The sequence below is a fragment of the Aquarana catesbeiana genome, linkage group LG01 (assembly GCF_042186555.1).
Source record: "Aquarana catesbeiana isolate 2022-GZ linkage group LG01, ASM4218655v1, whole genome shotgun sequence".
NCBI classification, from domain to species: Eukaryota; Metazoa; Chordata; class Amphibia; order Anura; family Ranidae; genus Aquarana; species Aquarana catesbeiana.
The window spans coordinates 225,294,333-225,319,366 of NC_133324.1; the positions used below are offsets into that span (position 1 = coordinate 225,294,333).

A 25,034-nucleotide genomic window follows, 5' to 3' on the forward strand; every position below is an offset into this window, starting at 1 on the left:
CATTTTTACTATTTCTTACAGTCTGTTTTTATAGGTATGTAAAAAAAATTTAAAAAAAGGGGTTTGTAAAGAAAAAAAACAAAACAAAACATAACAAACATGTTATACTTGCCTACTCTGTGCAGTGGTTTTGCACAGAGCAGCCCCGATCCTCCTCTTCTCAGGTCCCCTGCAGGCGTTTTGGGCCCCTCTTCCTTGCCGAGTCCCCACTCTTGCCATTGGGACACTCATGCCTGCTTGCTTCCGAGCCAACACTCTGTGTTCATAAGACACAAAGAGCATGGCTGAGCCCTGCCCCTTGCTCCCGCCTCACTGGCTGTGATTGACAGCAGCGGGAGCCAATGGCTCCTGCTGCTGCATCCCAGCCCATGAGGATGGAGAGACCCGGGAGAGTCGATCGGGTTTAGGTAAATATTAAGAGGGGCTGAGGAGGGAGCAGCACACTGAACGTTTTTTACCTTCATGCATAGAATGTATAAGGGTAAAAAAACTTCAGCCTTTAGAACCACTTTAAGCACTTGAGGCTTAGTTACATAGTTATTAGGTTACATTCACCATTCGGGATTCCCCTGATCATTTAACCAGACCACCAGGTAAAACTCTTGACAGAATTGTTTGACCTCTCCTTAGAAGATGGTCAAACATAGCTGTATAATAATGCTAGATAGGCCTGAATGGTGAATTTGGAGAGAACTATCTAGAGAGATTAGGACCCCCAAGGTGGGGAAGGTGTTTTGAGACCTATTTGGTGTATAGGTCATAAAGTTGGGGAGAGCAAATTATTTGACTGGTGGTGGTGAAAATGTGGTGATTTGCTTAACATAACTCTAAGGACCACAAGGACACTCTTAAAGACTTTACGTGGACTTTCTTTTTTCTTGCATATATGGTCACATATTCAGTGATTTAAAAACATTTTATTTTGGACTTGCAAGAGCCCCATCCCCCCCCCGCCCCAAAGCACCCCCCCAATGTTGAGGGCATGTGGCCTGGTATGGTTCAGGAGGGGGGGTGCTCGCTCACCCCCCCCTCTTTTGACCTGCCAGGCTGCATGCTCGGATGCTTGTTTTTTTATTTTATTTTAGCGTGCGGTTCCACTTAAAATCCATATCAGACCCAAAGGTCCCAATTGGGGGGACCCCACAACTTTTTTTTTTTTTTTACCAGCAAATGTTTTTTTTTTTTACTCAGCTGTCAGCGGTGAAACCCATTGACAGCTGATGACTCATCGTTGGTAAGGACACCGCAACCAGATTCCTGGCCCCGCTCCTTAACAACCAGCTTTTACTGCACCCTGATTGGGCAAAACTTTGCCCAATCAGGGCACAGAATGAACTGTGCAGCAAGTAGTGCATTGCAGGGCGTTTGGCGGGGCAAATGCGGGTGTTCCCTGAATAGGACGAACAGCCAATGTTCGGCCCTAAATCATGCTCGGACTCGAACCGTTCGCCCAACACTATTCACGTTATTCACTAATCAAGTTATGATTTTGTGATTTTGTATAATTTTGTGCTTTTTATTCACATCATTTGTTTATTGATTATACATATATGTACGAAGGTGAGATACACCAGATAGGGGTTCCCACCATTACTCATTACATGCAGTATACACATTAATATATTTGCTGCACTATATATACTATATATATACATATATATATATATCAGGGCTTTTTTTCAGCGGGAATGCGGGGGAACGCACCTCCAGCACTGAATGTATTGTATGGCAAGGTGTGCTGGAGGGCCAATTAATGCTGACTGTTGGGGGATCTATTGTCACTGGGGATCTATTTTTTTGTGGGGGTCTATTGTTGCTGGGGTGGTATTTTGTTGTGGGGGGTCCATTGTTGCTGGGGGGAGGTCTGTCTTTGTGTGTGCAGGATCTATTGTTGCTGTGGTGGAGTCTGTTGCTGTTTGGGTGGGGTCTATCAAATTCCACACAATTTAGTAGCACAAAATGATACTTGGTTCTGTACTCTCTAAAAGGGGTGGTACTTGGAGGTGGGTAGAGGATGGAGACAGAAAAAAAGCCATATATAGATAGATAGATAGATAGATAGATAGATAGATAGATAGATAGATAGATAGATAGATAGATAGATAGATTTAGCTTTAAACATACACAAGCACAAAAACAGCACAAATGGCATGAAGACCCTTGTAGAGCTAAAAACTCCACTTGAACACTCGAATGAAAACATACTGTATGAACTTTGAATGCATAGCTGTATGAAGGAGCCTTTACTATGTTGCATGAGGAAGAAAAAAAATATTGATATCTACCGTATATACTTTACTGCTCTTTTATGTTTTTGATACTTTTAAGTGCTGTCAAGGGATCAAGTTTAATAGAGATTTTGGAAGAGCCACTTTTATGTTCCTAGTTTTAAGCTGCTGTCTATTTCAACCTTGTTCTCTTAAAAATTGTAGCATCGGTGATCTAATGAGAAAGAGCCTAGACAGGACAGGGCAGACGTGTCAATAACCACCCCATTTACCAGGATGTTAATGGAAGGAAATGATGATGTATAGCTTTTGTATAGTGCTGCTAGCACACGACCTGCTGTCATCTTAACACTTCATATAATTGTGAATGCAGCTTTAAATAGCACAAGCTGATAGGGATCATTTTTGGCATTCACTAAATGACACTGAATAAGGAGTCCGCCGCTTCTACTAGCTATGATCAGCCAACAAAGTACTCACTGAATCTTCTTGGTAAAGTTCTTTGAGACTATCCCTCCTTCTTTCTGCTGTTCTTCATGGTTACCTACAAAAGGAAGCATCAATAGACAGATTTAGCCACACAGATAGAAACACCAGCTAACAACTGACTTAGTTTATAGCTTTAGAAATAATGAAACTATGGGAAATGTATTCTTTTAGCATAATTATGTCTACTTTATATTTTTTAAACATAAACTGGCTTAATTTATAAGGCAAGGTGAAGAATATTGATGTGCAAAGGGTAATACAGGCAGTTAATGGGTTACGAACAAGGTTCTGTAGGTTTGTTCTTAAGTTGACTTTGGATGTAAGTTGGAACAGGTACATGTTTTAAGTGTAACTCCAGCCAAAAAATTATTTTTACATTTTGGCTAGCATAGGGAAGGGTTAACTGGCCATGCAGTAATGTGAGATTGCTGACAGGCCCGCTGTACAGTAGGTGGCAGCATGCAGTGAGCAGCAAGATGGCCTCCCGGGAGTGTCTGGGACCAGCGTGACGTCATGCTGTCTCCATTCTTAACCACTATGTGTCCGCGCTATAGCCGAAAGATGGCTACAGCGCGGTGCTCAATTGCCGGGAGGGCGTCCATGAATGTCCTCCTGTTTACTTCCTCCCTGCGTGCCGCCGCCGGCGCGCATTGGGGGGAATCTGTGTTGGCCGTGTCCCTTGGACACAGCCAATCACAGATCGTGCTAAATGGCCAATCACAGCAGCCATTTAGCACTCAATCGGAGTGTCCAATGAGAAATGATCTCATATGTAAACATATGAGATCATCTCTCATTGCCAGCTCTCCCTCCTCACACTCGGTCTCTGTGCTCACGCTGAGCTTCCGTGCTGCAGCGTGAGTGAAAAACTCATAAATTGCAGTGCCACACTAACACAACACAGTGCCCACAGTACCTATCAGTGCCATCTGTCCCCAGTGCCACCTATCAGTGCCATCTGTCCCCAGTGCCACCTATCAGTGCCAACTGTCCCCAGTGCCACCTATCAGTGCCATTTGTCCCCAGTGCCACCTGTCAGTGCCATCTGTCCCCAGTGCCACCTATCAGTGCCGTCTGTCCCCACTGCCACCTGTCTCCAGTGCCACCTGTCCCCAGTGCCACCTGTCAGTGTCATGTGCCATCTGTTATCAGTGTCACGTGTCATCAGTTCCACATACCAGTGCCATCTGTCATCAGTGCCACCTGTCAGTGTCACGTGCCATCTGTTATCAGTGTCACGTGTCATCAGTGCCACGTATCAGTACCATCTGTCATCAGTGCCACATCAGTGTCACATGTCATCAGTGCCACGTATTAGTGCCATCTGTCATCAGTGCCATGTATTAGTGCCATTTGTCATCAGTGCCACGTATTAGTGGCATCTGTCATCAGTGCCACGTATTAGTGCCATCTGTCATCAGTGCCACGTATTAGTGCCATTTGTCATCAGTGCGACATCAGTGTCACATCCTGGTGCTCCAGGGCCTTCAAAGGTGTAATAGGTAGTCAACAAGTTAGCTAGGCTGTGAAAAAATCCCAAACATGTGGTATCGTAATACTCAGGAGGAGTAGCAGAATGTATTTTGGGGTGTACACATGTCATGTGAGAGAAATAACCTTAAAATGACAATGACAATTTTGTGGAGAAAAAAAAAATCTTCATTTTGCAAAGAATTGTGAGAAAAAATGACAACATCAAAAACCTCACCATGCATCTTACTAAATACCTTGGAATGTCTACTTTCAAAAAAGGGGTCATTTGGGGGGTGTTTGTACTTTCCTGGCTTGTTTGGATCACAAGAAATGAAAGGCCACCAGTACATCAGGTGTGATCAATTTTTTATGATTTGCACCACAGCTTGTAGGCTCTCTAACTTTCACAAAGACCAAATAATATACCCTAATTAGGGTTATTTTTACCAAAGATATGTAGCAGTATAAATTGTGACCAAAATTTATGAAGAAAAATTAATTATTTTCTAAATTTTATCACAGAAACAAAGAAAAATTTGTTTTTTTTTTCAAAATTTTCGGTCTTTTTTCATTTATAGCGCAAAAAATAAAAAACCCAGAGGTGATCAAATACCACCAAAATAAAGCTCTATTTGTATGAAAAAAAGGACAAAAATTCATTTGGGTACAGTATTACATGACTAAGTAATTGTCATTCAAAGTGTGAGAGCACTGAAAGCTGAAAATTGGTCTGGGCAGAAGGGGGGTTTAAGTGCCCAGTAGGCAAGTGGTTAAAGTGTTGCTAAACCCAGGACCATGAATTCATTATATCTGGTCTCCCACAGTACACAGAACATGGAAATGCAATTATTTTAGTAAATATAAACTGCCAAATACCTTTTTCTCATCAGCAGTATATAATAGTCTTGTGACTTCTATTCGTGTCTGGTTAAAACTTGTAGGATGAGTTTTCATAACTTCAAGTCACAGCAACTTCAAAATAGTCCCTTCATTACTTTGGTCCAACTTTGATGCGACTTAAGAAAGAATCCAGGCCTTTCTTAAAACAATCTACTGAGCTGGCCAGAACCAACTCTTGAGGGAGTCTATTCCACATTTTTACAGCTCTTACTATGAAGAAGCCTTTCCATATTTGGAGATCAAAGTGATACTAAAGGATCGTTTTTTTTTTAAATAACAAACATGTCATACCTCCATGTGCAACTCGTTTTGCACAGAGTGGACCCGAACATCCACTTCTGGGGTCCCTCGGTGGCTCTTACTGTTCCTCCCCTCATTAGCTAACCCCCTTGGAGAAGCGCTCTCCCAAGAGGGTTACTTTGCGGGCGCGCTCCTGAGTCCAGCATTCGGCCATATAGGCCGAATGCAGGACCCGGCTCCGGCGCCCACGTCATTGGATTTGATTGACAACAGCGGGAGCCAATGGCTGCGTTGTTATCAATCTATCCAATCAAGAGGCGGCAACCTGTTGAGAGAGGGACGGCGGGGACACACCGACGGAAATTCGGGGCTCAGGTAAGTAAAATGCGGGGGCTAGGGGTCAGTGACTGCAAAGTGTTTTTTCACCTTAATGCATAGGATCTTTACAACCCCTTTAAATCTCTTTTCCTTGAGACGTAAAGAGTGCCACCTTGTCCTCTGTGATGACCTTAAAGTCAATAACGCAACACCAAGTTCACTATATGGACCACTTATGTATACATATTGATCATATCCCCCCTTAATCTCCTCTTCTCAAGAGAGAATAAATTCAGTTCCTCTAATCTTTCCTCATAGCTGAGCTCCTCCATGCCTCTTATCAGTTTGGTTGCCCTTTCTCCAGTTCCCCGATATCCTTTTTGAGAACTGGTGCCTAAAACTGAACTGTATATTACAGATGAGGTCTTACTAATGATTTGTACAGGGGCAAAATGATATCTTTCTCTCTCTACAGTTCTTACCTCTCTTAGTACAAGAAAGGACTTTGCTCACTTTGGAAACCGCAGGAGGATAGACATTTTCAACTGACGTATGGGTACTAATCCAGCAATGCATCAGTGTAGTACTAATGCCTCCTTTCTCCAATGCCAGCCTGTGATTTTTACCAGATAGAAATCGCAGCTTTGGCTCCACTGTTTCATCACATCAGTCGACTACTTGGCCAACGTGTATAAATAGTGTATATTTTTCAATTTCCTCTTATTGGTCTGCTGAACAATGGAAGCAGCAGTGAAATACTTAGAGAGCTAGTCTGTATAATTTTCATTTGACCTTTGTTCACATTCCATGTTTCATTTGAGGAAAACGCACTTTATACGTGGCAGTAATGAGGCAGTACATTAGTTATTTTAATGGATCTTAATTATAAAAATGATCTATGCTAGCAGTTACTGTCCTGATTCTCCCCTCCCTGTCAGCTGTTCCCTGGTTTATTCGCATCCTCAAAGTCCTTTGATGCAGCTGTTCCTTGAGGGTCTAAGAAGGGTCATTTACCACCAAGAATCCTTTTCACACTTCAGTTGGTTAAAGATGTTAAAAATTGATCTCTTTCTTTTTTTGAGCTCTAATAATAGTTATTTTGTGGCATTCAGTAATCTACAGAAGACACCACCATTTCGGATTCAGACAGTTGGCCTGAGCATGGGTTGACTGGATCTTGGGTCACAAATGGGCACACAGGACTTTTCAAGACTTTTATATCCCAAGGAAACAATGGAAGCATTAGGTCTCATGCATATTGGATGTTTTTTCTGCTGCTCCTAGAGGCATTTTTTCCTGCCTCTAAATCTCCCTGCATGCTAGCCTATAGGGTTGATTTACTAAAACTGCTGCTCTCAGAATCTGGTGCAGCTGTGCATGGTAGCCAGTCAGCTTCTAACTTTAGCGTGTTCTATTAAGCTTTGATAATAAAACCTGGAAGCTGATTTGTTTATGTGCAGAGTTGCACCAGATTTTGCACACTCCAGTTTTAGTAAATCAACCTCTATGTATCTGCACATATAGACACTTAGAGGTGTTTAGAGGTAGGAGCGTTTAGAGCAGAAAAAACTCTTGATGCACCTAAACAAGTCTAAATGCGTGTAAACTCACCTAAGCGATAGGCATGTTTAGTGATTTAGCATTGATGCATTTCAACGGCCATAATAAATTATTATTCTGGCCAATGAAATGAATTAACACCCAAGTGCTTGATGCGCCTAAACGTTCCTAAACGTTCCTAAACGTTCCTAAACGTTTACAAGTGTGAAGTGTTTTTTTTCTGCCAAAACTCTGCTGCCGGGAAGAACGGCGTCTAGGAAAGTTAGCAAAATGTCCAGTGTGCATGAGGCCATAACGTGGTGCTCACTGTTACTGACAACATTAACCTGTCAGTGCCGACAAAGTGACAAATATGCAGCCCCTTTGCGGGTGACCCTTGACGCCAAGAGGCCGCATATTTGAGTACCAAAATGTTAACAAACATGTGCCGAGAGCGTGCGCTCCTGGCACAGTTACCAGCGCCTAGCGGAAAGCTCCCGATTGCTACTAGGGATCGGGAGGTTTCCGATCATGTGACCGATGTGATAGCCAATCATGGTGGTCACCAGGAGCGGCCCATCCCATAAGGGTGCATGGGCGCCGCCTCCCCTATGCTTGCCGCCGCCAGCCCCTATTCATGTGTCCGGCCCCTTTCAGGACATCGGGTGCATGAAATACAGTGGCGGGGGTGTTTTTTTGAAGCATCTGATTAGAGCCAGAGGCTCTAATAGGCTTTAAAATAGGGTGGATTCCGGGCGCAGAGCATTGCGATTGGAGCAGTAGTGTATTTAGGTTTTGTGCTGCCCTAGGCCTGACTAAACTTGTGCACCCTCTAATTTAAATATGACCCACCCCTTCCTGTCAAGGCCACACCCCTTGCTGTTTAAGACCTACCCTGAAATTTTTAAATGGGGACACTAGTTCTGAGGGCGGGGGGGGGGGGGCAAGGGATTCCCTTAATTAGCATAGGCTTCCTCTCACTTCCTGTTTGGCTATGGGGCAGGAAATGAAGGGAAATCTCTGCAATGGGACAGGGATGGTAAAAAATAAACTGATGGGCTATAACCCTCCCTTACTCTATCCAAAATTTAAAAAAAAGTATTGTATAGTTCTACTTTAAGCACAAATTTCTGATCATTTTATGGAGAGGACTAAGAAGATATAACCATGCCAATGGTGCAGCAGAAAACATAGCACCATGAGGAAGGTTTGTGGTCCAGGATGATAGGACAGTCAAAATTAGAAGCAGCGTCCCCCCCCCCCCCCCACAGTTGCGGAATGCCGGCCGCCCGCATACTGGAAGCAGTGCAGCTGCTTTATGGGGGCGTTAGGCTAATTTTCCTCTCAGCCCAGTCCACCCGATAAGACTGGTGCTACAATAACAGCGTACCGCAAGCTGGTGGGGATTCTTACCAAGCTGCCCCCCTGCAAAGTGCTGCCCTAGGCCTGGGCCTCATCGGCCTAGGCCAGGATACAGCGTTGTCTTGGAGCCCACCCAGGTGTGTTAGAATAGAGAATGAATATTCACTATTCTCACACTGAATCACCTCTCCGCTAATCAGGAAGCGCAGCTCTGAGACACGTTTCCCAATTGGCTGAAAGGAGGATTCCAATTGGCCTAGGAGGAATAGAGAGGAGATGCACAGCGGAAGTTGCCAGAATACTGAGAAGGAGAGCAGGGGAAGGGGAAGATGCCGCAAGTCAGGAAGCGCTGCCCACCATAGAGGGGAAGGAAAAGCCGCAATGATGCCAAGGAGGAGAACAAGGGAAACTGTTGTCTGTCGGGAAGTGCTGCCCACCATAGAGGGGGTAAGTGCCGGGCTCCTAACTGACCAACCAGGTGCCACCCAAAAAAATTTAACACCAGCCGCCACTGGCAGACACATGATCATAAACCCCGCCTCCCAGCATCAGAAACCCCTTAAAGGGCTGGGAGGCACCTGTGTTAAGGGGTTAAGATATTGAAAGGCTACTAATAGGTAAAACAGGAAAGCTGGCTATACACCAGTATAATTTCATTTGAACTTTTGTTAGACATTCTTAAAAATCTTTTTGTCAGAGCTTTCCATCTTGCCATCATTGAGTCAACTAACTTTGTCTGAAAGCCTCTAAAATGCAATCCAGACCTGCCACTCAAATGGAATCTCAGAAGTTATTAGGGCCAGTTCACACCAGAACATGGTGCAGGAAACCCATGTCTTATATGCATCGTGTTCAAAGCGCACTGCACTTGTGATCTGCAGCGGGTGTCAATGTTAACTTAATGACACCCCAAATGCAGGTCACTCAGGCTCGATTCACACCTATGCATGTTGCTTTTGAGCGTTTTTGGAGGTTTTTTTTTCATGCTTGGCACGTTTTTGAGCCGCGTTTTTGCCGCGTTTTTGCCGCGATTTGCGTTTTGCGTTTTTTTTTTTTTTTTTTTTTTTTCATTTTTTTTAACAGTCTTAAAAAAAAATTACAAAAAAAAAAAAAAACGGCAAAAACGCACCAAAAACGCACCAAAAACGCATCAAAAACGCTGCAAAAACGGTGCACTTGCGTTTTTGATGCTTGTCCATTGAAAACCATTACATGCAAAACGCTGCTTTTTGCATGAAAAAAAGTCCCCGACCCTTTCAAAAAACGCAGAGATACAAAAAAGCATTGATGTGAACATGTTCCATAGGAACCCATGTTAAAAAATTCCCATGCATTTCTGCAAAATGCAAAATGCATCAAAAAACGCGCTAGTGTGAATGGGGCCTCACACAGTGCATTTGCTGCACTGGATCACATGGTACACTGGAGTATCATGTGTTCCAGTTGCTGTGTGATTTTTTTTTTAAAGTAGTGCATTGAAATGAATGGACTGAAATCACACTGCACCCTGATTGTACGTGAATCGCACAGAAACGCACAGTGTGTTCATGTGCAATTCATGGTGTAAACTGATCCTAAAACAGGTTTCTTTTGTACCTGGCACATGTGCATTACAGTAGGTACAATTTTTTTCCAAAACAAAAATCACATTTATGGTTAGAATTATGTTTGCTCAGATTTACATAAATGTATGCACCTGTACACACCTATATGCAAGGTCTTTATGGAACATTTACCCAGGCTCTTTCTGGCAGTTTCTGTGTATAAACCTCAATAAATGATTATGTTCACGCACAAGAGGCCTTTAGAAAATTCTGCAGGAATCTGTCTTGAAGCAATGGTCTTGTAAGGACTAAAAAGTCTGGAAGTTTTAAGTTAGCAGTGAGTTGGTAATGTTTAGTGAGAGACAGGCTCAATTTATATATATGAAGCTGTCATTCACACACAGTGGGAATGTCAGTTCAGCATTAACAGATGCTGTGCTTTCATTAGAAAAAAGAATATTGAACGGTGCAGGAAAGACCGAAATGTTCTAATGGTAGGCACAAATTACAAGCCTATCAGTTAAAGTCCAAATGAGACAAGTCCATATAAGTCCATAAATATATATATGTATGGCTGTGCAGCCTCAGTAGCAGCTCCCCATAGACAAAAGCAAACTCTGTAGGAAACACTAGGGGGCGCCAGACTAAGTGTAGCAGTTCGAACAAATGGAGTTATTAAAAGCCAAATGACAACTTACATAAAGGATAAAATAAGTAGACATATCAAGAAGTCTATGGCCGATGTAATGGGGCTTCCTGATGACCTCAAGAAGCTCAGTTACATTGGCCATAGACCTCTTAATATGCCTACCTATGTTATCCTTCATGCAAGTTGCCATTTGGCTTTTAATAAATCCATTTGTTCTATGTACTACACTTAGTCTGGCGCCCCCTTGTGTTCCCTTTTGTGTGTTCGCGTTTGGCTGCTCAGGCAATGCAAAGCTGGACCTACTTACTATGAGCATATAACGTCTCATTTACAAGAGCAGCAAACTTTGCAAATGTTTCCAGTTTTGAATCAAATAAATATAACGTTTAGAAATGTTAAAGTGTATATGTTTAACAAACACTTAGGCTGGATTCACACCTATGCATTTTTAGTGCCTTTTGCATTTTGCACTACAGAACGTGTTCCATAGGAAACCATGTTAAATGGACTGTAGTGCAAATCTGCAAAATGCAAAAAGCACTAAAAATGCATAGGTGTGAATCCAGCCTAACGGTACTTCTACATACATGTAACTGTGTTGTACATGCAGCGTGATATTTTTGTTGGATTTGTTTTTGAAAACAAAATGCAACTGATTTTAACACATGTAAATAAATAAAAATGCAGGAAAACACATTTAAATAATTAGAGGTGCGAGAAAACTGAAATTAATATGCATGAAAACTAAAGTAAAAAAAATAGAAAAAACTGTGAAATAAAACTGCTTTACTTCCATTAACATGCTTCAGCATGCTGAGGAAATCTACTTGTGAGCGAATAAAATTTGTTCCCTATAAAAGTAAACAGAGCTACAAAACAATTCCTTCCCCCACAGTCAGTCATTCATCAAACCTACATGGAGACATGGGCTCATTAAATCCATAGCATATTGCAATGTACAATTGCACAATATTAGCATAGCTATTTTAAAACTTAAAGTGGTTGTAAACCTCAGACATGAAATATGAATAAACCATATTCCCGTATAGCGTGTATTTGCCTCAATTAGGAGCACAAAGTATCATTTCTGTCTGCTGCTTCATTCCTCTGCTATCAGCATGAATCACTTCTGACAAGTTTTCCTGACACCAAGAGAAAAATGGTGACGGGGAGGGACCTTTATCTGATTGACAGCCTCAGCTCTGTTCCTGTGTGCTGTGTGAAGGGGGGCATGTCCATTTCCTCCAATCAGCTCTCAAAACTCTCATGCCCCGTACACATGGTCGGATTTTCCGACGGAAAATGTGTGATAGGACCTTGTTGTTGGAAATTCCGACTGTGTGTAGGCTCCATCACACATTTTCCATCGGATTTTCCGACACACAAAGTTTCCTAGGATTTTGTTGTCGGAATGTCCGAACAAAGTCCGACCGTGTGTACGGGGCATCAGAGTGTAGTTTCAGCTCCCCGCCCCCTTTTTGTCTAAACTCTCAGACAAGCTTTATAAATGATAGACTTTGAACAGATGTAGAGAAGAGAAGATGCAGAAAAACCTCTACATCTTATGTAGCAGGATTTGTTTCATCTCTGTGTATCACCTGAGACCAGTCACTTCACTGGGTTTATGGAATGGTTTACAACCACTTTAACGCCAAACACTATGCCAGGGGTCTCTAAACTTTCTAAAGAAAGGGCCAGTTTACAGTTCTTCAGACTTTAGGGGGCCAAACTGTGCCTGGTGAGAGTAAACAATATCCGATCTGGTGTTGTTGGGAGGAATAGTGCCCCATCATTGGTGTCAGTGGAAGGAATAGTGCCCCATTGTTGGTATCAGTGGTAGAAATGATGCCCCGTTGTTGGTGTCATTGGCAGAAATAATGCCTCAAGGGCAGGATAAAGGCAATCAAAGCCAAATCCGGCCCCAGGGCCACAGTTTGAAGTGCACTTCTCTAGGCTTACTAAACTGTTTAAATACATATAAGCGATCTGTCTGTCCAACCAGTCCTGATCCTGGCAAAACCCCTAAACCAGATAGTTCAGCCAGAATTGGAATTTGCCTTTTCTCTTCTGCAGTTAGAGCAATACAGCCTAGTTACTTTCCTGCCCCAAGTAGGATACCGATGAGCTTATCCCACTGCTCACACTACCCTTTCTTTTAGCATTTTTCTTATCAGTACATGCATAGGCTCCAGTGCGGCCTCTCCCTCTCCCAGTCTAAGTGTTACTGTAAAGAGGATTACAAGAGGTTGATACCAAGTTGACTTGCATTACTGCATTATGCTACTTATGTACATATGCTGCATACAAAACCAATGTCTTTAATAAATGAATTTCCTACAAATCAGCAAATTTACATTGTGTGCCCTTGTATGTTTGTGTCCTACAGGACAAGAGTTGGTCTGTTTCAGAAGACGCAACAGTGATAAATCCGATCCAGCCAATCAACTTTACTCTGGCTCAACCAGGGAATAACAGCCAGTGACTTGGACAGGCCTAAAAGCATGAAAACGTTACTTAGTGCAACCATAAATGACCAGATCAGTTGCATATTTAATGTCTGTGGATTTTTATTCGTTTTTATTTCATTATGATGTTTCAGAATTTAACTTGGTATTAGGTTGGCCATAGATGGATTGAAATTTAGCCAATTCAGCAAAGGCCGCACAGATTTTGATCCATATAAGGGCTCCCTGATTGTACAGAAGTCTTCTGTATAACTAGCCTGATCATTGTATAACCACCGATCATTGTATTCTGAGGGCGGGGATGGTTCTCCATCATTAGAACACAATAGCACAATGAGAAGGATTCCCCCATCCACATTCAATGTGTGGATGGAGGAAATGGATCCTTTCTTTCCTTCAACCTGCTGATTGAAAAGAAAAAAATTATGAATGTATGGGCTGTTTTAAACCCAAAAGCAAAAATGTAATATATTGCAGCTCACATATCATTAGATGTGGTGGCTGCATTTGTTTTGTTTTTTTTTAGGCTTTTCCCCCCCTCTGTTTTCACCTGGTGATCTGGCCAGTAACACACCTCCTGTATTAGAGTACTACACTCTGTATGAATGAGCACAGGGGCAACTTTGGGCAGCAGCATTTTCATTCTGGGGGGAGGGGATATTTGATGGACTAGCAGATTTTGATACACTAACAAATTAAAGCCAAACTCCAGCTCACACTGCAGTTACTTAAATCATCCCGCACTCTAAAGCCTTGTACACACGATTGAATTGTTCGTCAACATAACCGTGGAATTTTGTCTGAAGGGCGTTGGCCCAAACTTGCATACACACGGCACACAATTGTTGGCCAACAAATACGAACGTAGTGACGTACTATGTTGTTTTTCAGCTCTTTAGTGCCACCCTTTGGGCTCCTTCTGCTAATTTTGTGTTAGTAGAAGTTTGGTGAGTGTTGATTCGCACTTTTCATTTTGCGCTTTTCAGTTCACATTTTTCAGTTCGTTTCTGAACGGCCGTTCGTCAACCAGACATGTTGTGGAATTGGAGGAGATGACGTGTTATTTATTATTGGTTTTGGGGGTATTGTTTTGACATTATTTTTTTGATTGAATAATGATTTGATTTGGTATATTTTTGGATGCATAGAATGCACTTTTTGGTTAAGTTCTATTGGCAAATAGCATGTCTAATTTTATTTGTTTTCTTTTTTTAATAAACAATAAAAAAAATTGTGTAGAATAATACTTGGCTATGTGTTTTACTTCAAATGACAGTTTGGGAGTAGGCAGCTACATTTAAAAAAATACAATGTAAAATTGACAAGGGACACCAACATAGTTGTATCTTTGATCTTAAAAACTACAGGATAATGGTGTTGTGGTAACTTGCCCAAATAATAATAATAAAAAAAAGCATAATAATATTATTCTCGCTATCACTAGAAAAAAAAAGCCTTTGAAAATTCGTTTGCAATAACTCCATCAGTATCATCAGCAAAGTAGCTTCATTATTATCCCATTAAAGAAGAAGAGAATGTGCGCTGCATTTGGAGATTTCATAATTTGCCACGTCACAAATGTCATTTCTCCATTACGAACGCTAGTTTACAAGACCGACCGCTTCTGGCTCATCCTTGCTTCCAAGCATGCGTGTTTGTACTTTGGACTTTTATCCGACGGACTTGTGTACACACGCTCGGAAAATCTGACAACAGACATTTGTCCGCGGAAAATTTTAAAGCCTGCCATCCAACAATAGTTTGCGGAAAATCCGACAACAATTGTCCAATGGAGCATACAAATGGTCGGATTTACCGCCAACAGCCTGTCATCGAACATTTCCCGTCAGGAAAGTCCGATCGTGTGTACGGGGCTTTAGTCATTCACAAGCAACCCCACACATCTGAAAATGCAGCACGTTTTCCAGTTCAGAAAATTGCAAGGTTCGAGAGTGAAGAACCACACGATTTCTGTGCTGCTGCAATTTTAAAAAGATGCAGGGGCCTTTTTCCTGCAATTTCCAGATGGAAAAGCAGCCCATTCAAAAGAATGGGCAGCTGTGCCTACGTAAACGCGAGCCGCAACAATTGAATAGGTGTGAACGTAACCAGGGCCCAGACAAGGGATGCACGGGAGGGGCGGTTGCCCTCGCTGAAATGGTTTACTGTAGGGGTGGGGGCGCCTTCTTTCTGTTCCAAGGCTAGGAGAAGGTGACAGGTGTACTGGCAGCAGCAGTGACTTTAACAAGTGAGTGGCTGCTTGGTGTAGGATCCCCTAAGCTTGCACATCATGAATGGGGGGGGGGGCACAGTTTGGCACCTTTGGCCACTAGTACTAGATGACCGTGTCCCAGCACTGAACCTAGCTTTACATGAATAAATAAAAGCTGATCATTGTTAGCACTCCTGTCAGTGGTAAATGATTTGCCTCAAAACTTTTAACCAATACATTTGCAGGACAGCTTGTTCTGTTGAAAAACAACAGACTTACTGGCCAGATCACCAGGTGAAACTAAAAAGAAAACGTATGCAACCATCACATCTAAGGATTGGTAAGCTGCAATATAATAAATGTTCGCTTTTGGGTTTAATACAGCTTTATTCTTACAGGCCAAGCTGCCAGGGACTTTGTTGCAAATTACATGAACATTATGGATATGTTGCCTATGTTACAAATATGTTTCCTTTAAGACATTTTCAACCACCACACTCTATTTTATTTGGAAAAACCTTTTGTTCTAATCACCTACATAAATTACTTTCATAAGACACTGCATTTTATTCTATTAATACTTCACTATGGGAGTGTGCTTTGTTTTTTTATTGCATTATTCCAGTATTTGCATAGCATTGTTTTGCATCCAATTGTGTGGGATTGTATTCCTTTATCCTTGGCAGATGGTGTGGTATAAGGTATAACAATTGTACATAAAGCACTAGGCACTTAATACTCCTACACTTGGGTGAACCATGACTGATTCTGTTTGATTAAAGTTTCTACATTTCCTAGCCACTATCTATATGGAGGTTGTATATGGTCTTTGTATTTGGATGTCTTTATTCCCACAGTCCAAAGAAATAAATGCCTAAAAATGCATAACATAAATATATATATATATACACTATATTACCAAAAGTATTGGGACACTTGCCTTTACACACACATGAACTTTAATAGCATCCCAGTCTTAGTCTGTAGGGTTCAATATTGAGTTGGCCCACCCTTTGCAGCTATAACAGTTTCAACTCTTCGGGGAGGGTGTCCACAAGGTTTAAGAGTGTGTCTATGGGAATGTATGACCATTCTTCCAGAAGAACATCTGTAAAGTCAGGCACTGATGTTTAATGAGAAGGCCTGCTTTGAGGTCTCCGCTCTAATTCATCCCAAAGATGTTCTATCAGGTTGAGGTCAGGAGGTGCAGGCCAGTCAAGTTCCTCCACCCCAAACTCGCTCATCCATGTCTTTATGGACCTTGTTTTGTGCATTGGTCCAAATCATTTGGTGGAGGGGGGATTATGGTGGGGGGGTTGTTTTTGGGGTTTGGCTTGGCCCCTTAGTTCCAGTGAAGGGAACCCTTAAGGCGTCAGCATACCAAGACATTTTGGACTATTTCATGTTCCCAAATTTGTGGGAACAGTTTGGGGATGGTCCCTTCCTGTTCCAACATGACCATTCCATGACATCACCGGTGCACAAACAAGGTCCATAAAGACATGGATGAGCGTGTTTGGGGTGGAGGAACTTGACTGACCTGCACAGAGTCCTCACCTCAACCCGATAGAACACCTTTGGTATGAATTAGAGCGGAGACTGTGAGCCAGATCTTCTCGTCCACATCAGTGCCTGATCTCACAAATGCGGTTTTGGAAGAATGGTCAAACATTCCCATAGAAACACTCCTAAACCTTGTGGGCAGCCTTCCAGGAGAGTTGAAGCTGTCATAGCTGCAAAGGGTGGGCCAACGCAATATTGAACCCTACAAACTAAGACGGGGATGCCATTAAAGTTCATGTGCGTGTAAAGGCATAATCCCAATACTTTTGTTAATATATACACACTATATTCAGTATATACTATATACAATGCTGTGAAAAAGTATTTGCCCCCTTTCTGATTTTTTATTTTTTTGCATATTTGTCACACTTAAATGACTCAGATCATCAAACAAATTTTATTATTACACAAACATAAAACGAGTAAATACAAAATGCAGTTTTTAAATGGTGGTTTCATTTATTAAGGCGAAAAAAGCTGTCCAAACCTGCCTGGCTTTATGTGAAAAAGTAATTGCCCCTAAAGCTAATAACTGGTTGTGGCACCCTTGGCAGCAACAACTGCAACCAAATGTTTGCGATAACTGGCAATGAGTCTTTCACATTGCTGTGGAGCAATTTTGGCCCACTCATCTTTGCAGAATTGTTTTAATTCAGCCACATTGGAGGGTTTTTCCAGCATGAACGGCCTGTGTAAGGTCATGATACAGCATCTCAATCGGATTTAGGTCCGGGCTTTGACTAGGCCACTCCAAAACCTAAATTTTGCTTTGAACCATTTGGAGGTGGACCTGATGCATAACCCAAGTGCACTTGAGCTTTAGGTCACAACCTGATGGCCGGACATTCTCCTTTAGGATTTTCTGGTAGAGCTCAGAATTCATGGTTCCATCAATTATGGTAAATCGTTCAGGTCCTGAAGCTGCAAAGCAGCCCCAGACCATCATGCTACTACCACCATATATGACTGTTGATATGATGTTCTTGTTATGAAATGCTGTATTAGTTTTATGCCAGATGTAACGGGACGCACACCTTCCAAAAAGGAAAATTTTTATCTCATCAGTCCACAGAATATTTGCCTAAAAATCTTGGGGATAATCAAGATGTTTTTTTGGTAAATGAGAGATGAGCCTATGGGCGTTATTTTCTAAAGGCAAATCCACTTTGCACTACAAGTGCAAACTACAATTGCAAAGTTCACTTGAAATTGCACTGAAAGTGCACTTGGAAGTGCAGTCTCTGTAAATCTGGGGCGGGAGAAATGCAAGGAAAATAAGAAAACTGCATTTTAGCTTGCACATAATTGGATGATAAAATTAGCAGAGCTTCCACTCATTTCAGATCTACCCCTTATATTTACAGCGACTGCACTTCCAAGTGCACTTTCAGTGCAATTTCAACTGCACTTTGTTTACACTTGTAGTGCAAAGTGGATTTGCCTTTAGTAAATAACCCTCTTTGTGTTCTTTTGGGTCAGCAGTGGCTTTGGCCTTGGAACTCTCCCATGGATGCCAAATTTACCCAGCCTCTTTCTTATTGTTGATTCATGAACACTGATCTTACCTGAGGCAAGTGAGGCCTGCAGTTCTTTAGATGTTGTTCTGGGTTCTTTTATGACCTCCTGGATGAGTCGTCGTCATGCTCTTGGAGTGATTTTTGTAGGCCAACCACTCCTGGGAAGGTTCACCACTGTTCCAAGTTATCTCCATTTGTGGATAATGGCTCTCCCTGTGGTTCATTGGAGTTCCAAAGCCCTAAAAATGGCTTTGAAACCCTTCCTAGACCGATACATGTACATTACTTTGTTTCTACTCTGTTCTCGAATTTTTTTAGATTGTGGCATGATGTGTGGTTTTTTATGATCTGTTAGCATGCTTCACTTTGTCAGATAGCGTCTATTTATGTGATTTCTTGATTCAACAGGTCTGGCAGTAATCAGGCCTGGGTGTGGCAAGTGAAATTTAACTCAGCTTTCCAAAAAATTGTGGTTAATCACAGTTCATTCATGGTTCAGCATGGGAGGGGGCAATTACTTTTTCACATAGGGCCAGGCAGGTTTGAACAGCTTTAATAAATGAAACAACAAGTTAAAAACTGCATCTTGGATTTACTGAGGTTATCTTTGTGTAATATTAAAATTTGTTTGATGATCTGAATCATTTAAGTGTGAGAAATGTTAATAAAAAAAAATCAGGAAGGGGCAAATACATTTTCACAGCACTGTATATATTTTCACTTAATATCTGAATGTGTAGTGTTTAGCGTACAGAGGGCCTGGTAATATTATTATTGTACAGGATTTATACAGCGCCAACAATTGCGCAACGCTTTACAACATGAAGGCAGAGAGTTACATTACAATTCAATACAAGGGGAATCAGAGGGCCCTACTCATACTATCTTTTCTGGTTTCCTTGGGGGATGAGTAGGGCTTGAAATGTGTTCAAATCAGCCAGAAAAGTGGAGAATTAAGATTTTGGTTTCCCTGCATTGTAATTTTAATCTGTAACCCTTTACTAAAAATAAAAAATTTGATTTTAAATGTTAAATGCCATCATTATCTTTGTTTTACTTCATGTAAACTGTCAGTAAAAGTGTTTTGTGAAACCAGTCTTTTAACTGCAAACAGTATTTTAAAGACGAATTAAGGAGAAATGATATAATGAGGAAATCAGGGCCCTCTGAGATAAAATCATGCATGATTGGCTGACTCTTGTTAAGCATCAAAATTCTAGCAGCTATGCTAAGGGGAATTATATGTTTATGTATGTTGTGTTTACCTACTGTATATTTTAACTATAGTATTTGTCTTTTTGTAAATTCTTAGATTTTGACCAGAGAATACCACCAAAATATTACACAGTCAACCTGATTTGCAAAAAAACAAGAGAAAAGTTATGTTATCTATGATACCCATTACTCATAGTAACCCAATACATTTCCTACTTCAAGATTAAACTTGATTGCTTGCTGTTGGCATATATTTAACTTGTGCTCTAATTTTATTGTTTGCTCTAATTTTATATTAGGAGGCCAAGCCAAAGCTCGACCCTCTGGGCTTTTAGTTATCTCTGCACAGGATGCTGTACTTCCCACATTTCTGAATTTCTGGAGTGCTTAAGCTACATGTAAGTGCCAGTAAAGCTAGCTACAGGCTACATGCAAGAAATAAATGTTAAAGTGGAGTTCCACCCATTTTTTAGTTTATTAAAAGTCAGCAGCTACAAAAAGCATAGCTGCTAACTTTTAATAAACCGACACTTACCTGTCCCATGGTCCAGCGATGTGGCCACCTGGAGGCTAGCTCCTCTCCCCATCCTCTCCTCGCCACCCTCATGGTAACTGTGGGCAGCCGGCCGTGACAGCTTGTGGCTTCATGGCCGGGCGCACACTGCTCATGCGCAAGTCGCGCTGCGCTCTCCTATTGGCCAGCCAATCTTCTAAGACCTGAGTTGTGTCCCAGAAGATTGCTGACAGGGAGGGGCTGCCTAGGGCGAGAGGAGGAGTCGCCTAGGCGGCCGGAGATAGGAAGCAGAAAGTGGGACAGGAAGTCCCACGAAAAAAAGGGTACACCCTCCCCAAAAAAATGACATGCCAAATGTGGCATGTCAGGGGGTGAGGAGTGCTTAAAGCAAAAGTTCCACTTTTGGGTGGAACTCCGCTTTAAGTAAGCTGTTTGAAGGCCAATATATAGCAACCCTATGGTTCAATTCTGTTTAACAATTCAAGGTTTTAATTAGCAAAAATATGTCATCATATGATTTTTAAAGTTGAAAAACATTAGGGCCTTATTCACACAAGTACATTTTTAGTACAGCTCCTATCATATAAAGTATAGCTAGTAGCTTTCTATTTAATATTCCACACCAGAGTGAATGTTCTGATTTGTGCAAAGGCCATAAAGCCTGTGGCCTAGGGTAGCAAAGCTCAATACTGAATTCCAGGCAGACAGCAAAAAGTTGTATGGAAATGTATACATTTAAAGTGAATATTTTCATCTGCCACAGTATTTTTAATTTATTTATTTATTTTATTTATTTCAGGTACTTATATAGCGCCGTCAATTTACGCAGCGCTTTACATATACATTGTACATTCACATCAGTCCCTAACCCTCAAGGAGCTTACAATCTAAGGTCCCTAACTCACATTCATACATACTAGGGACAATTTAGACAGGATCCAATTAACCTACCAGCATGTCTTTGGATTTGTGTGCAGCCAGTTCTTGTGAACCTGCTAGACATAACAACCAGATCCCTCACCTAAAATCAAGCAATATTACAGCTTTGTCAAGAATACACCCCAGATTGTGTATTGGATAATAGAGTATAAGAGGCTAAGAAATTAGTTATCCCTCTGCTCACTTTATTCTCCCCCCAGTAGAATGTTTCTTTTCAGTGCATGTATGCTCCAACAGACCCTGAGCAGCAAACAGTATGCCACCCCCCCTCCCCGTCGGTCGCTAGCACTTACCCCATCACTGGCAGCTTCCCCCTGCTCGGTGGCGGCGGTGGTGGCCTCCCGTTCTCCTGCTCTCCATCACCGGTGGCTTCACCTGGTCAGTGCCCTCCTATTCTCCTGCTCTCCACGGCTGCAGCGGCTTCCGTTTCCTCCGTCTTCCTTGGCGGCCAATCGGGAGTCTTCTCTTTTCGGCCAATCGCTAAACGGGTCACACATCCGCTTCTAGTTGGTCGGATTGAGGGTCAGTGTTTCAACAGTGAATATTCATTCGCTGTTATAACACACCTGGGTGGGCTCGGGTCCCTTGCTCTGCGACCTGAGCCCACCCTATTTTGAAGCCTATTAGAGCCTCTGGCTCTAATTAGGTGCTATAAAAAAAACCCTGCTGCTGTAATCCATGCGCCTAGTGCCCCTAAATAGTCCAGATGCATGAATAGGCCAGAGCTGAATTACTGACATTTGGTTTTGCATAGCACTTGTGATACAAAACAAGGGGGTAAAGTTTTTTAATATGTTCTCTTTAAAAAAATGCATTTTGCTGCATTTAGGCCTGGTTCATACCTATGCATTTTTTAGTGCATTTTCAGTTTTGCAGAAACACACTACAGTCCATTTAACATGGTTTCCTATGAATGTAGTTCACACCTGTGCATTTTTTGGAAAGGGCCAGGGACTTTTTTCTAGTTTTTGGTTTAATAGACTCAATTGATCAAAAGCGTGTATTGAAAATGCACCTGCAATATGCAAACTGCAACCTGCATAGGTGTGAACCAGGCCTTAGGCTGGATTCCCACCTATGCAGTTTTAGTGCTTTTTGCATTTTGCAGATTTGCACTACAGTCCATTTAACATGGTTTCCTATGGAACACGTTCTGTAGTACAAATCTGCAAAATGCAAAAAGCACTAAAACTGCATAGGTGTGAATCCAGCCTTAGGCTGGATTCACACCTATGCATGTTGCTTTTGAGCGTTTTTGGAGGGTTTTTTTTCATGCTTGCCACGTTTTTGAGCAGCGTTTTTGCCGCGATTTTGCCGCGATTTTCGTTTTGCGTTTTTTTTTTTTTTTTTACAGTTTTTTTTACAGTCTAAAAAAAAATTTTAAAAAAATTAAAAAGAAAAAAAAAAAAAAAAAACGGCAAAAACGCATCAAAAACGCTGCAAAAACGCTGCACTTGCGTTTTTGATGCTTGTCCATTGAAATCCATTACATGCAAAACGCTGCTTTTTGCATGAAAAAAAGTCCCCGACCCTTTCCAAAAATGCAGAGAAACAAAAAAGCATTGATGTGAACATGTTCCATAGGAACCCATGTTAAAAAATTCCCGTGCATTTCTGCAAAATGCAAAATGCATAAAAAAACGCGCTAGTGTGAATGGAGCCTAACTGCCTGAATACAGTGGAAAACACTGTCCAGTTCTGCTTACATTGATCGCATTAATGTGAAAAATTTCACACATGAGAAAACCATAATGATCAACAGTCAATTTTTTTATTGCACATTCTAAGATGTAGACCCGATTTTACTAATTTATTATATTGCTCACAATTGTAACTGCATGGACAGAAAGCAAAGGTTCCCCATTTAGGCTTTTCCAGAGTTCCACACCCATAGCCCGCAACTGTCCCTGAGTTCCAGGGACTGTCCCTAATTTGGAACAAAGTCCTTCGGTCCCTCTTTCCTCCTCATTTGTCCCTTATTTTAGTCTGATCTATATAGTTGTTTATAAAATGCACTCTTTATCTTTCAAAAAGTGTCTCCCAGTGCTAAACCTTTCATCTAACTTCTAAATTGTTGCATTTGTAAATTTCAAAAGCCAATATACAGGAATAGTAGTGGTAAATAAAAAGCACTTGTGGGTTTAACTAATCATTTTTTTTTTTTATAATTCTCCTTTAAGAGAGCGTGGCAGGGGGGTGTCCTATGCCTAGATACTTTTGCTAATGCCTGTCCCTCATTCCCATCTCAAAAAGTTGGGAGGTATGCATACCTGAATGCATGCAAGCAACTGGTTTAGTAGAACACACATGAGTGGAAAACATCACTAGAAAGAATTTATAGGGGAAGACAAAATAACCAATATAAGTTCATTTCCATTTATTATTAACCTAGTACTGAAGTGACCGTACCATATGACACCATTGGTGAAGTTGGCTTGAACTGGAAAGACAGCTGTGGTTATGTTGGGAACATGGAGGTATTCCCTACTGACACTGCACTTAACAGCATTGACACCTGCTGCTGTATCACATTTGACACATTTGACAGCAGTCTTACAAACCGAACAAATGAGCACCTTCAGAAAATGTGCACTTTGTCCTAAGATGTTGTTGAGTATCATGAACACATGTATATAAATAAAACTCTCTAATCACCTACTATACCCTATGCTTTTGAATATGAATTATATGCTTATGAATGCAAGACTGATGTCTTTCTATAAATTTGGGCACTACAGGCAATATCATCAACTGTCTTCTAAACTGCGGCTCATGGGACAGTGAACTGAGCCCATGTTCACATCGGGTCATTTTGACTTGCAATTTGACATGTCAAATCACCGCCTATTACCGACAATGGCACCTTCCGAATTGGTGCAACGCCGACTTTGCGGCACTGCAACGATTCCCAAAAGTAGTTCCTGCACTACTTTTGGCGACTTAGGGGGCAATTTCATTAGACATCTGTGCAGGAAGGAACCCACACAGATGTCTCTAAAATTGCTCCCGAAGTCAGACTGAAATGCAAGTTAAGCTGAACGCACACAATTTCAAACCCGCCTTCAGTGTGAACCTAGGCTTAAAGCGGGGGTCCACCCACACCGCCAAAAAAAAAAAAAAAATATTAAAAGCCAGCAGCTACAAATACTGCAGCTGCTGACTTTTAATACATGGCCACTTACCTGTCCCAGGGTCCAGCGATGTCGGCAGGGGACGCCGAGAACCCGCTTGGTTCTCGGCAGCTGCCGCCGCCATCCTAGGTGAGGGAATCAGGAAGTGAAGCGTTGTGGCTTCACTTCCCAGTTCCCTACTGCACATGCGCGAGTCGCGCTGCGCGTCCCAAATGGTCCCCGCTCTCTCCAGGGAGCTGTGTGTTTCCCAGGAGACAGTGCGGTGGGGACGGGAAGAGGCGTAAACTCCCATGGGAGTCTATGCCGGAAGTGGGTGCAAATACCTGTCTTAGACAGGTATCTGCACCCCCCTCCCCCCTGAAAGGTGCCAAATGTGACACCGGAGGGGGGGAGGGTTCCGAAAAGCGGAAGTTCCATTTTTGTGTGGAACTCCGCTTAAATGTCGATATGTATTGCTGCTTGATACACAGGGCTTTGACTCAAGCCTCTCTATTAAATTGTAGGGGATTCTGAGGCACCAATATTTAGGCTTCATGTACACATAGCCTATTATGACCATCAGCCACGGGAAAATGCAAAACGCGGCAAAATCACAACTTTACCGTGATTTTAAAGTGATTTCACCTTGTTTTGCAGCCGGACGTCAAATGTTCCTATCCTGAACGTGATTCTTCTGCGTTCAGGGGAGCGAGGTTGAACCTCACCTAACCGCAGCAGCTCCTAAATGATCCTAAAA

At 42.0% G+C, this 25,034-nt stretch overlaps 1 protein-coding gene across 1 annotated transcript in view; it reads right to left on the minus strand.

The window, feature by feature from the left end:
* Positions 1-25,034, minus strand: part of HSPB8 (heat shock protein family B (small) member 8) — a 74,469-nt gene that overhangs the window by 39,468 nt on the left and 9,967 nt on the right. The window contains exon 2 of the mRNA XM_073625491.1: positions 2,709-2,772. Coding sequence (XP_073481592.1) covers positions 2,709-2,772 — 64 coding nt within the window. The remainder of the gene's footprint in view (positions 1-2,708; positions 2,773-25,034) is intronic.